Source organism: Garra rufa, chromosome 24, assembly GCF_049309525.1.
Source record: "Garra rufa chromosome 24, GarRuf1.0, whole genome shotgun sequence".
In the NCBI taxonomy this organism is placed as follows: domain Eukaryota; kingdom Metazoa; phylum Chordata; class Actinopteri; order Cypriniformes; family Cyprinidae; genus Garra; species Garra rufa.
The window spans coordinates 34,679,820-34,692,930 of record NC_133384.1 but is presented as its reverse complement, the minus strand read 5'-3'; the positions used below and the strand labels follow the sequence as shown (position 1 = coordinate 34,692,930).

Below are 13,111 nucleotides of genomic sequence, written 5' to 3'. Positions count from 1 at the left end.
ATTCATTCACTTGTTTGGCAATTTACTCACATAGAGAAATTTTGATCAGATATTTTAAAATGTTCATCCAGTAATTTTGTAAGTGACCTTTGTTTTTGTTTTAAAGATGTTTTCTTTGGATTGTTTGACTACTCAAAAAAGTATATAGGAAAATGGAATTTACTTAAAGGGATGGATCGGAGTAGAATTGACTTCATTGCTATGCACTCCGAAGCCCTTGTAAATACCCCATCCGAAGTTTTTTTTTTACCTTAGTCGAACATTTATGGAGATATTAGAGTTTTTCGAATTGCTTGTTACAGGAGTGAATGGTACATGTGATGTATCTCGTAAATTGCACCACTAAACGTGCAAGTAATCTTACCAAACTTGTACAGTAGTGTAAATAGGTTATGTACTCACAAAACGCTGCATCAGAACATTTATAAGTCCACCATGAGTGTTTTAAAAACACGTTTTACCCGAGAACTACTAGTCTCAGAAACTACAAGTCGACGTCACTTCCCTGGTTTGAAAAAAGCACGTAAAAGTCCTCCTACTACATCTGTGTGCATGTCAACTTGTAGGAGGACTTTTACGTGCTTTTTTCAAACCAGGGAAGTGACGTCGACGTGTCGCCATTTGTAGTTTTTGAGACTAGTAGGGATCGGCTAAAACGTGTTTTTAAAACACTCATGGTGGACTTACAAATGTTCCGATGCAGCGTTTTGTGAGTACATAACCTATTTGCACTACTGTACAAGTTTGGTAAGATTACTTGCACGTTTAGTGGTGCAATTTACGAGATACGTCACATGTACCATTCACTCCTGTAACAAGCAATTCGAAAAACTCTAATATCTCCATAAATGTTTGACTAAGGTAAAAAAAACTTCGGATGGGGTATTTACAAGGGCTTCGGAGTGCATAGCAATGAAGTCAATTCTACTCCGAACCATCCCTTTAATTTGTGTTACTAGTTAGCTAATTTTCACACACCCAACCTCAAATGTGCTTTATTGAATGTTTCTTTCTTTCTTTTCTTCTTTTTGTTTTTATAACTGTATTGAACTGTATCTGAATCAAATGATTCGTGATCCACGCTCTGTAGTCTGTAGTCGCTTTTCTGAATAATGATTTGCGAACCGTAATTTCTAATATCAAATTATTTGTTACGCAAAATGATTCGCCGAGTTCTGTTCTGAATCAAAAGATAGCGAATAGCTATCTGAATAGCGATTCGCGAACCATAATTTACGATCGGCACTTTGAGTGCGAATCTTGAATCATTTAATTCGCGAAATGATTCAAACCAGCTCCGAAGTCCCGATATGAATCAAATGATTTGCGAACCCAAAGCCCCAATCTCAATCAAATGATTCACAAACTTGCCAGTAAGTCCCGTTCTGAATCAAATGATTTGCGATCCGCACTCTAAAGGTTCTCTAAAATAGGTTGCAAATATTTAACGTTATAGTTCAAGTATGGATAAGAAAAATTGCTTGCAGAAAAATACTCCTTTTGTGAGCCAACATTGCTGTTTTTCTGTGTAAACGTGCTAGACGATGTTTTTGACACTTGCGCTCGTGTCTTTTTTAGCGTCTCACACATGACACCGCTTTCTGAAGATGCAGCACCCAAGTTGCAAAAAGTTCAAACTTGTAAGAAGACACGTCTAGATCTCAACACCAGTGTCTTTTCATTCCACTGTCCTGCGTCTCATGTTTTATAAATGCAAAAACACATTCTGTGCGAATGGCCCCTCAGGCTGGTCTTGATGTACAAACTATAAGGCTCAAGAAAAGTTTTCATAGTACCAAGAAGACAAAATGACGTTAAGTTTAAAAATTCATGGCACAACACTTTCTTTGTCATGTCATAAAAACTTTACTTTTAGCTTAGGCTGAATCAAGTCTAATTTAAACATCATAAAATACCATTATCTCACAGTAGCATTATTTTCCTGAATGATTAGCGGTATGTTTTGTGATCCTGCTGGGCGTCTTAGTGCAGATCAGCGATAAAGCCAGTGTCGCCGCGCAGGTGCTGCTCCTGGATGGGTGATGGCTCCAAATGAGCCTGATCCCTTGTCCTGTCTGAAAGAGCAGGAAGAATTTAATTGGTGCACTTAACCTGTTTGACCAACAGTAATGCACCTTAAGGTCATCAATAATTTTTAGTTTTCCTTTTTAATGACACATTCTGTCATTTTAAGTGACTTTTTGGTGTTCATTCGATGAGCTAAAGTGCACATGTGTCTCACCTGTTGTCGTCTGGTAGGAGATGTTATGTTGTGTTAAGAGTGATTGTAGCCGCTCTATCTCTGCTCGCTGCTTTTCAAAATCCTGTTACAAACAAACACGTTAAATTCACAAGCAAAACTAAAGTTAATGCATTGTACATGTCCTGCACAAAATGTATGAATTAAGCTTCATGATTTTTTGCATTTTGCATTTTTCATATCAAATTTCCATCCATTTATATTAAATGGTTTAAACATAAACTAATCAACTTAATGTGATGCATGTTTGAAACAGGTAATTAAATCAAATTAGTTTCAAACTATTTGTGTCCGCAGCCACCGTCATACTTTTACACGTAAATGCATTATGATTATTTAAATAAAATTAAATAAATGCAAATACACTACTTGTCAAAAGTTAGCTTTTGTTAATGTTTTTTAAAGAAGTCTTTTCTGCTCACCAAGTCTGCATTTATTTGATCCAAAGTACAGTAAAATGTTGAAATATATTTATTTTTTAAAGTAACTGTTTTCTATTTGAATATATTTTGAAAATGTAATTTATTCCTGATTTTAAAGCTGAATTTTTAGCATCATTACTCCAGTCACACAATACTTCAGAAATCATTCTAATATTCTGATTTGCTGCTCAAAAATATTTATTATTATTATTATTATGCTGAAAACAGCTGAGTAGAATTTTTTTCAGGTTTCTTTGATGAATAGAAAATTCAGATAAATAGCATTTATCTGATTTAGAAATTATCTGTAACATTATAAATGACTTTATCATCACTTTTGATCAATTTAAAGCATCCTTGCCAAATAAAAGTATTCATTTCTATAAACCTATAAAAGAAAAATAATATATGTATAGTGTATAATGTTACAAAAGTTTTTTATTTTAGGTAAATGCTGATCTTTAGATCTTTATCTTCATCAAAGAATCATGAATAAATGTACTCAACTGTTTTACATATTGATAATAATAATAATAAGTAGTAGTAATGTTTCTTGAGCAGCAAATCAGCATATTAGAATGATTTCTGAAGGATCATGTGACACTGAAGACTGGAGTAATGATGCTGAACATTTAGCTTTGATCGCAGAAATAAATTACATTTGAAAATATATTCAAATAGAAGTTATTTTTTTTAAATAGTAAGATATTTCAAACTTTTACAGTTTCTACTGTACTTTGGATCAAATAAATGCAAGCTTGGTGACTTAAAACATTAAAAATCTTACTATTCAAAAACTTTAGACTGATAGTGTAGTTAACATGCATCACATTATGTTTATTAGTCTGTTTAAAACTGTGCAATCCAAATGAATGGACGTATTATATCCAATCCAAATGCATAAATCTTAAATTTAAGACTAAATATTCGTCTGTCTGACCTGTGTGCACTGCTCCAGACTCTGATGTGTCAGAGACGACGTCTTTTCCTCTGGTTTCGGCTGCTGAGTTTTCCTCAGGAGACCAGCCTCTTCGAACAGCTCCTTCAGCAGCTTATTATAACCCTAAACACACACAGTCAAACACCTTTTATTACGATGTTCTCAGATGCATGAAGATTGTAATATCTAAAGTGTTCGAGTGTCACCTGTTCTGTGATAAGATCGTCATATCGAGCTTGTGCAATTTCATCCCACTCTTTCTGCAACGCCTCACTCAAAACTGGATACACTAAAACACAAGAGCAATGATACATTGTAAATAGGGGTTAAACTAACTAGTGGGATCGTTTATTATCAATACATGACATTTAACTTACCCAAGAGGGAGTGTGAATGGCAAACTAGTGGCGTCACAAACGTGAGCGAATAAACACACGTCTGTGGCTCTGAAACACTCGATAGTTTACTGCTATTCCCACAGACCAGGATAACCTTAAATATAGATATAACATCTCAACATTTACTGGCAGAAAACATGCATACAGCTACAGCTACAGTTGAGGTCAAAAGTTTGCATCCTCCTTTCAGAATCTGCAAAATGTTAATTATTTTAGCAAAATAAGAGGGAACATACAAAATGCATGTTATTGTTTATTTAGTACTGACCTGAAGAAGATATTTCACATAAAAGATGTTTACATATAGTCCACAAGAGAAAATAATAGTTGAATTTATGGAGAAAAAAAGACCCCGTTCAAAAGTTTACATCCCTTTGATTCTTAATACTGTGTTGTTACCTGAATGATCCACAGCTGTGTTTGTTTGTTTAGTGATAGTTGTTCATGAGTCCCTTGTTTGTCCTGAACAGTTAAACTGACTGATGTTCTTCAGAAAAATTCCACAAATTCTTTGGTTTTCCAGCATTTTTGTGTATTTGAACCCTTTCCAACAATAACTGTGTGATTTTGAGATCCATCTTTTCACACTGAGGACAACTGAGAGACTCATATGCAACTATTACAGAAGGTTCAAACACTCACTGATGCTCCAGAAGGAAAGACCATGCATTAAGAGCCGGGGGTGAAAACTTTTGGAATTAATAAATATCTTATTCAGGTCAGTACTAAATAAACAATAACATGCATTTTGTATTATCCCTCTTATTTTGTTAAAATAATTAACATTCTGCAGATTCTGAAAGGGGTGTGTAAACTTTTGACCTCGACTGTACATTCAAAACATACGTTCATGTAATACAGACCTTCGTCTGTCTGTTCTTGTTTCCACATGAATCTCCTTCTCGCATCCACATGCCAGAAAATGTGTTATTCTGAATCTCCCATTCCTGCCAAATACTACACACAAAACAAAGATTTCACATCATAGTTTTCACAGCTAAACTAAATAGAAAAAAAGCATAATAAACAATTTTATAAAGATCATTACCCCAGAATGCCGCTGTATGCGTTCCATCTGAAACTCTGTTCATGCTGAGTCACATTATGAAATGGACAAAATGTGTATTTGTATCTATAAAGAAAAAAAAGTTTCTTTTAGTTGCACACAATTTCTTTCATACAAATATTCTTTTACATATAATATGGGGCTAGTTGTCTCTGAGACAATTGGCCATATTGGCAGCACTGAACGTAAACAATGCTACTGGACTGAACAAAACTTGCACCTTTTGCTGATTATTACTGCTGAAAATGGTCAATTATTATCATGTTTTGGGCTGTACTAATCTGTCAGACCAGGAGAAACATTTGGAGTACTATAGAATGCCAAAAATGATAACAAATCAAGGAGAAGAGTGCAAAAAATTATCTGAGGAAAGGCGTTTGTGGTTGGCCAAACTAAACCAGAATTTCCAGGGCAAGAATCTTGACAACATTCATGTTTGTTCTTATCATTTCCAGTCAGGTTTACAGCATAAATTACGAGAACAGCATATTCGGTGGCACATTAACCGTGCTATTCATGCTGTTGAGTATCGCCAATATGGCAATATGGGTACCTGACCTAACCGTGGCACAAGTTAAAACCCTCTATAGAAGAAGAATCAATTAAAGGTGTGTATAAAGCTAATACCCTTTTTGAATACAGTGTTTGAGGTTGTACAGATGTTACTAACGTGGCTTCAATGTAGTTGAAGCATTTCCCTGCTAGTCTGTGCAGATGTGGAGGTCCAGACACTGGAGATGGGCTGATTTTCGCCTGCAGGCGACTATTCTGAGACACAAGTTGATTATTCAACCTGAAAAATAAAAGTGAGTATGAAGAGTCTGTTTTATGAATTCATCTTATACAGGTATGTGCCAAAAAATCAGAATATCGAGGGAAAGTCCATTTATTTCAATAATTTGTTTCAAAACGTGAAACTTGTATGTTATATTAGTTCACTACACACAAAGTGAACAAACTAAAAACCTTTATTTGTTTCAATTTTAAAGATTATGGATTAAAGATAAAGATGTCCCAATCTAGTCAGCTAATTAACGCAAAACACCCGCAAAGGTTTCCTCAGCCTTTAAATTGTATCAGTCTGGCTCAGTAGGCTTCAGAATCATGGGGAAGACTGCTGACTTGACGCTTGTGCAGAGGAGGAAAAGTCTCAAAAGGCAATTGCAAAAGAACCTGGAAGCTCACAGAGCACAGTATCGAAGTATATTAACAGAGTGTTAAGAGGAAGGGAAAATGTGGCCGGAAAAGGTGCACAAGTGACCTTGAGAGGATTGTCAAGCAAGGGCGGTTCAGAAATCTCCTTCCTTCATAAGGAGTGGACTGAGGCTGGTGTCAGTGCATCAAGAACCACCACATACAGACGTCTTCATGACAGCGGCTACAGCTGGAGAATTCCATGCGTCAAGCCACTCCTGAACCAAAAACAACGTCAGAAGCATCTATGCTGGGCTAAGGAGAAAAAGTACTGGTCTGTTGCCCAGTGGTCCCAAGTCAAATTTTGCATTTCATTTGGAAATCAAGGTCCCAGAGTCTGGAGGAAGACCGGAGAGGCACAAACCAGGAAATTTTAGAGCACTTCATGCTTCCTGCTGCCGACAAGCTTTTTGGAGATGATGATTTTATTTTCCAGCAGGATTTGGCACCTGCCCACAAAGCCACAACTACCAGTACCTGGTTTAATAGCCATGGAATAACTGTACTTGATTGGCCGGCAAACTCGCCTGACTTAAACCCCATTGAAAATCTATGGGGTATTGTCAAAAGGAAGATGAAGGTACTGAGACCCCGAAATGCAGACGAGCTGAAAGCCAAAATCAAAGCAACTTGGGCTACCATAACTCCTCAACTGTGTCAAAGGACGATCGCCTCCACGCCACGCCGCCTTGATGCTGGAATTAGTGCGAAAGGAGGCCCAACGAAGTACTGAGGACATAACACAGTACAGTAACACACTTTTCAGAAGGCCAACATGTGTTTAAGATAGTTTTTTTATTGGTCACATGAAATATTCTAATTTTGTGAAATACTGGATTTGTTTTTTTTTGTCTTTAATCCATAATCATCAAAATTGAAACAAATAAAGGCTTGAAATATTTCACTTTGTGTGTAGAGAACTAATATAACATACAAGTTTCACTATTTGAAACAAATTATTGAAATAAATGGACTTTTCCCTCGATATTCTAATTTTTAGGCACATACCTGTAGTTGATCTGAAAATTCACAGAGTTTGCTGGACACCTCACCCAAATGTATTAGGCTCCTCTACTATCTTCATCTTCCCTCCTGATGTGACAGCCACTGAAATACCAAAAAAAACACCATAAAGTGAATACTGACATTATTATTATTAACTAAACACCCTCTAAATAAACAAACAAACTGTATGTAAATCCTTTTGGGAACAAACGCATTGAATAGTATTAGTTCCGCATCAACTGTATTGATCAGATGATCTAATCATGCTAGAAAACAAAACTTTGTCTATAACACTTACCGAGTGCTGTCAGATATAAGCACAATTTTAAATACACACACTCCATAACTGCTCAAATAGTGAGATGTGGAAGAGAAAAACTACATTTTATCTCTGTTCTGTTCTGTCTGTTCATGTGACAGAAGTGAAAACAGGACCGATCGGAAGATGTTATGTTTGATGAACGCGTTGCTTGTGAAACTCATCAATTGTGGAAAAAAAGACCTTATATTTAATAGTTTTAACATAAATGCGACATTATCACATTTAATTGATCAAATCGTGTCCTTTTTGCTGATTAATTTAATCACAAAGACGAAATATACACTAAAACGTTTGTGAAATTTAGAAAGGCGGCGATAGCACGTAAACAAAAAATATAATGCTACATTTCCGGGTGCAATTCTGTCTAAATAAAAGTCCTCTTCCGTTTTTACTTTTGCGATAATTATGTGTTTGTTTTGTATAACGTGTTCAAAATATTATCTTAAAATATTATTTTTTATTCTATAACCTAAAAATGAAGCAGGATAGTATTAATGTTGATGTAATTTAAATAAATTACCGAAGTTTTGTGCTTGGTGCTAATAACAGCCATGTTTCATAACGTCACCGTGTTTTGGCCTCACGAAACGAAAAGCGTGTCTGAATAAATCTTTGGGATTTGCTCTAAAAGACTAGAAACATTAGAATTTATGCCATGATTCAGTATAAAATAGATGCGTTATTGCTGTGCTATAAGTGTAAGGTGGTTAAATACGGTTTATAAATTAGTTAAACCATTACACACGCTTATACACACGTGTTAAGGTTAAAGTTATTACTAAAAAGAAAAAGTAAGGTGAATTTCAGACATGGGACGTAAGAAACAGGGTAAATGCGAGCGACCTGTTCACAAGGGCAAAGACACACGACACAAGATGAAGGGGAAATCATTGGAAGCTTTCACAGAGGAGATGCATGAGGCTCTGCAAGGTCTGTGTGCATTTTATGTTTTTGTTTTTTTTTACATATGAGCTGAGATTCTTAAAAAAGTTTTTAAAGTGAATTACTCTCTTTCATTTTCTGTATGGAAGCATGACAGACATTAGTTGTGTGTAATGAAGTCTGTGTGTGTGTTTCAGCCAGTGAGGATAAGGATTCAGAGGCTGCAGGAGGTGTGAAGTTGCCCTGTCCGCTGGCCATGTGGGATCTGGGTCACTGTGATCCAAAACGGTGTACAGGACGAAAGCTGGCCAGGAAAGGTTTGGTGCGCTGCCTGCGACTCAACCAGCGCTTTAATGGCCTGATACTCAGCCCGATGGGAACCAAATATGTCACACCTGCAGACAGGTGGGCCACAGGAAGCATTTTCAGAAGATCACTGTTCGTTTTTAAAATCCATTCACACCACTAATGTGTGTTCAATGGTCTATCTCATTGCAGCATTTACAGTTGAGGTCAAAAGTTTACATACACCTTGCAGAATCTGCAAAGTGTTCATTATTTTACCAAAATAAGAGGGATCATACAAAATGCATGTTATTGTTTATTTAGTTCTGACCTTAAGAAGATATTTCACATACAAGATGTTTACATATAGTCCACAAAAAGAGTTTACATATGCTTGATTCTTAATACTGTGTTGTTACCTGAATGATCCACAAATGATTGTTTAGTGATAGTTGTTCATGAGTCCCTTGTTTGTCCTGAACTGCCCGCTGTTCTTCAGAAAATCCTTCAGGTCTCACAAATGTTTTGGTTTTTCAGCATTTTTGTGTGTTTGAACTCTTTCCAACATCTTTTCACACTGAGGACAACTGAGGCACTCATATGCAACTATTACAGAGGGTTCAAACGCTCACTGATGCTTCAGAAGAAAACACGATGCATTAAGAGCTGGGGGTGAAAACTTTTGAACAGAATGGAGATGTGTACATTTTTCTTATTTTGCTTAAATTATATATATATATTTTCATATAGCACTGCCCTTCAGAAGCTACTTGCATGTTTCCTAGAATACATAATAAGGGTAAATTTACCCTGATCCTCAAATTCAAAAAGTTTTTACCCCTCTTAATTCATTGTTTTTCCTTCTGGAGCATCAGTGAGTGTTTGAATCTTCTGTAATAGTTGCTTATGAGTCCCTCAGTTGTCCTCAGTGTGAAAAGATGGATCTCAATATCATACAGTCATTGTTGGAAAGGGTACAAATACACAAAGATGCTAAAAAACCCAAGCGTCTCTGCCCTACAAAGCAAAAAGGCAGTAACTGCATTTGGAGATGTGAACAGTTAAACTGCCTGCTGTTCTTCAGAAAAAAACCCTCCAGGTTCCACAGATCTGCCCTACACTCGGCGTAGTTACTGCCTTTTTGCTTTGTAGGGCAGATCTGTGGAACCTGAAGGGTTTTTTTCTGAAGAACAGCAGGCAGTTTAACTGTTCAGGACAAACAAGAGACTCATGAACAACTATCACTAAACAAAAAAACACAGCTGTGAATCATTCAGGTAACAACACAGTATTAAGAATCAAGTGGATGTAAACTTTTGAACAGGGTCATTTTTATAAATGCAACTGTTATTTTCTCTTGTGGAACATGTAAACATCTGTTATGTGAAATATCTTCTTCAGGTCAGTACTAAATAAAAAACAACATTCATTTTGTATGATCCCTCTTATTTTGGTACAGTAATTTACATTTAGCAGATTCTGCAAGGTGTATGTAAACGTTTGACTTCAGCTGTATGTGTACTACCATTCAAAATGCTTTTTAACCAATCTTACTACTTTTAATCAGCAAGGATGGATTAAATTGATCAAAAATGACATTAAAGACAGTTTCCAACATTGATAATACTTATAATTGTTTCTATAGCAGCAAACCGGCATATTAGAATGATTTCTGAAGGATCATGTGACACTGATGTAATGATGCTGAAAATTCAGCTTTGCATCCCAGGAATAAATTACATTTTAAAGTATGTTTAAATAGAAAACAGTTGTTTTAAACTGTAATAATATTTTAAATTTGGTACAGTATTTCTAATCAGTTAATACAGCCTGGTAAACATAAGAGACTTCTTTTACAAACGTTGTCTCAGTATTTAATTTATAATATCCTTCATTTCCAGGGAGATTGTGGCACAGGGTGGTCTGGCTGTAATTGACTGTTCATGGGCACGACTTGAAGACACGCCTTTCAGCAAAATGATTGGCTCACATCCGAGGCTTTTGCCGTACTTGGTCGCAGCAAATCCTGTAAACTACGGAAAGCCGTGCAAGCTGTCCTGCGTCGAGGCTTATGCCGCCACCTTCTGCATTGTGGGTAAGCAGATCCCTATAGATTTCTCTATTCTGATAATAATCAGAATTATTTCTTGAGCAGCAAATCAGCATACTAGAATGTTTTCTGAAGGATCATGTGACACTGAAGACTGGAGTAATGATGCTAAAAACTCAGCTTTGCATCACAGGAATAAATTACATTTTAAAATATATTCAAAAAGAAAATAGTTATTTGAAATTGTAAAAATATTTCACAATTTTCCTGTTTTTACTGTATTTTTGATCACATAAATGCAGCCTTGGTGAGCAGAAGAGACTTCTTCAAAAAACGAACCCAATTTTTTGAACAGTATTACAGTTTAACGACAGCAACTGAGATTAAATTGTGCAAATCTGCCAGATGTTGACATGTATGTGTCTCTATGTGATCAGGCTTTCGTGACCTCGCTGTGCTCCTGTTGAGAAAGTTTAAGTGGGGTTTGGGATTTTTGGAGTTGAATAAGACTCTTCTAGAGGGTTACGCTTCCAGCCAATCAGAAGAGGAACTACTAGCTGTGGAGAAAGAGTTTCTCAGTGCCGCCCCTCAGGAAGAGGATATAGGTACGGTACGGGTTGATGATTTAAAATAGTCAAATGTACTGTAAGTCTTTTGAAAATACTAACTTTGGTGTTTTTTTGTGTCTGTTTATTTACAATTTTTCCAGATCCTTTCGATGTGGACTCAGGAAGAGACTTTGTGAATCTCAACAGACCAGTCCAGTGAGATTTATGTTTGAATGTTAAAATATTTATCTTCCATTTAAATTGAAGTTAGTTGAAGTAACCCGTGTGTGTTTGTACTCTCAGAGCTGAGGACGATGACGAGACATCAGAGGAAGAAGAGGAGGAAGATGATGGTGAGGAGGACAAACGGAAGAGGAAAGAGGAAGATGATGAAAGGGATGAGGAGTCTTGAGTTGTGTAATCTTAAAACAAAACATGTGGGGAAAAAGGATGTTCAGTTGCTGATTTAGTAACACTGACCTTCACTTGCCATTAGCAAACTTCTGTTTTCTGCAGGTAGTTGCAGATATGGAACTAGTAAGTTAACCAGACCAGAGTAATCAGGGACTATAGTCATGATTTCAGAAAGCAACTTCCCCACAAGCCCTTTATAATGTGCAAAATGTACTATTTTTATTATAGTTCATGAGAAGAATCTTCTCAAACTGTAATAACATTTATTATTGCAAAAAACGTTGACTGTTGTTTATAAGCAGAATAAAATGTTTAAATAAATATTTAAATGCCGTTTGCTGCATTTGAATAGGTGTCTTACTAATTGGATATTAAATATTTTAAATATTTTCTATTAACTATTATTTATACTTTTATTTTTTGTATTTATACTTTTATCAAATGTATTTTTTTTATTCATTTATTTTCAATGCCATTTTTATGATTTAATCATTATTTTTATTATTATTTTTAAATATTTAATGTTTTTTTACTAAATATAGTTTAATTGTGTTAATTATATAATTTAATTAAATGTATATTACTACATTGTTCATTTATTTTTTATTATTTATACAATTTATGTTGTTTCATTTAAAATTATTTTTATTTTATTTATTTATGTTATTAGTAGGAGTATTTATTTATTTATTTTTACAGTTTTTCTCTTAGTTTTCCTTAGACTTTAATGGAAATGATGACATTACCATGGTTAATTTCCAAAGACCATGGTGTCCAAATTTTATTTTAAAAATCACGTTTTTTTATTTATTTATTTATTTATTTATTTTCAATGTTATTTTTATTTTGTTCATTTTTTTTTATATTTAATGTTTTCTACTAAATATAGTTTAATGTATATAGCTACATTTAAATGTATATTACATTGTTAATTTATTTTATTATTTGTGTAATTTACGTAGTTTGATTTGTTTTTCAATTATTATTTATTTATTTATTTCTATTAATTGTAATTGTAACATAAATATAGTAATATACTATAAATAAAATAGATGTACACATATCTACATACAGTATAGCATACAATGTAGTTTCATTTTTTAATTTGTTTTATTTTATTTATTTATATTAGTAGTAGTAGTAGATTATAATTTTTTATTAATCAATTTTTATTGATGTATTTATTTTTACAAATTATTTTTCCCTCAATTTTCCCTAGACTTAAAAAAAAAATTACGACATTACCAGGGTTCATTTCCAAAGACCATGATATTACCAGTGTCCAAAATTCATGCTAAGTACGCTGTGTTATGGGCAGCATTGGG

The 13,111-nt window shown here is 34.7% G+C and overlaps 2 protein-coding genes across 2 annotated transcripts; one reads left to right on the top strand and one right to left on the bottom strand.

Annotated features, from left to right (window-relative positions):
• Positions 1-1,882: 1,882 nt before the first annotated feature.
• Positions 1,883-7,718, bottom strand: gnptg (N-acetylglucosamine-1-phosphate transferase subunit gamma). The gene is made up of 10 exons (XM_073831118.1): positions 7,584-7,718; positions 7,333-7,387; positions 5,757-5,879; positions 5,069-5,152; positions 4,884-4,977; positions 4,000-4,114; positions 3,829-3,911; positions 3,623-3,745; positions 2,243-2,324; positions 1,883-2,075 (listed from the first exon to the last, which is right to left on the bottom strand). Exons 1-10 carry the CDS (start codon positions 7,627-7,629, stop codon positions 1,984-1,986), a joined length of 897 nt encoding a protein of 298 aa, XP_073687219.1. The 5' UTR covers positions 7,630-7,718; the 3' UTR covers positions 1,883-1,983.
• A 660-nt stretch (positions 7,719-8,378) lies between these two features.
• Positions 8,379-11,784, top strand: tsr3 (TSR3 ribosome maturation factor). The gene is made up of 6 exons (XM_073830621.1): positions 8,379-8,537; positions 8,687-8,894; positions 10,676-10,869; positions 11,262-11,429; positions 11,534-11,588; positions 11,676-11,784. Exons 1-6 carry the CDS (start codon positions 8,417-8,419, stop codon positions 11,782-11,784), a joined length of 855 nt encoding a protein of 284 aa, XP_073686722.1. The 5' UTR covers positions 8,379-8,416.
• The last annotated feature ends 1,327 nt before the right edge of the window (positions 11,785-13,111 follow it).

Bases quoted from the DNA above. Each gene is read 5' to 3' on its own strand.
- gnptg (XM_073831118.1), bottom strand. From the start codon at position 7,629: ATGGAGTGTGTGTATTTAAAATTGTGCTTATATCTGACAGCACTCG. The intron at 4,978-5,068 runs GTAATGATCTTT...TTTTGTGTGTAG, and splicing joins GCATACAGCGGCATTCTGGG to TATTTGGCAGGAATGGGAGA. The intron at 4,115-4,883 runs GTCTGTATTACA...TCTATATTTAAG, and splicing joins ACAAGAACAGACAGACGAAG to GTTATCCTGGTCTGTGGGAA.
- tsr3 (XM_073830621.1), top strand. From the start codon at position 8,417: ATGGGACGTAAGAAACAGGGTAAATGCGAGCGACCTGTTCACAAGGGC. The intron at 8,538-8,686 runs GTCTGTGTGCAT...TGTGTGTTTCAG, and splicing joins GATGCATGAGGCTCTGCAAG to CCAGTGAGGATAAGGATTCA. The intron at 10,870-11,261 runs GTAAGCAGATCC...CTATGTGATCAG, and splicing joins CGCCACCTTCTGCATTGTGG to GCTTTCGTGACCTCGCTGTG.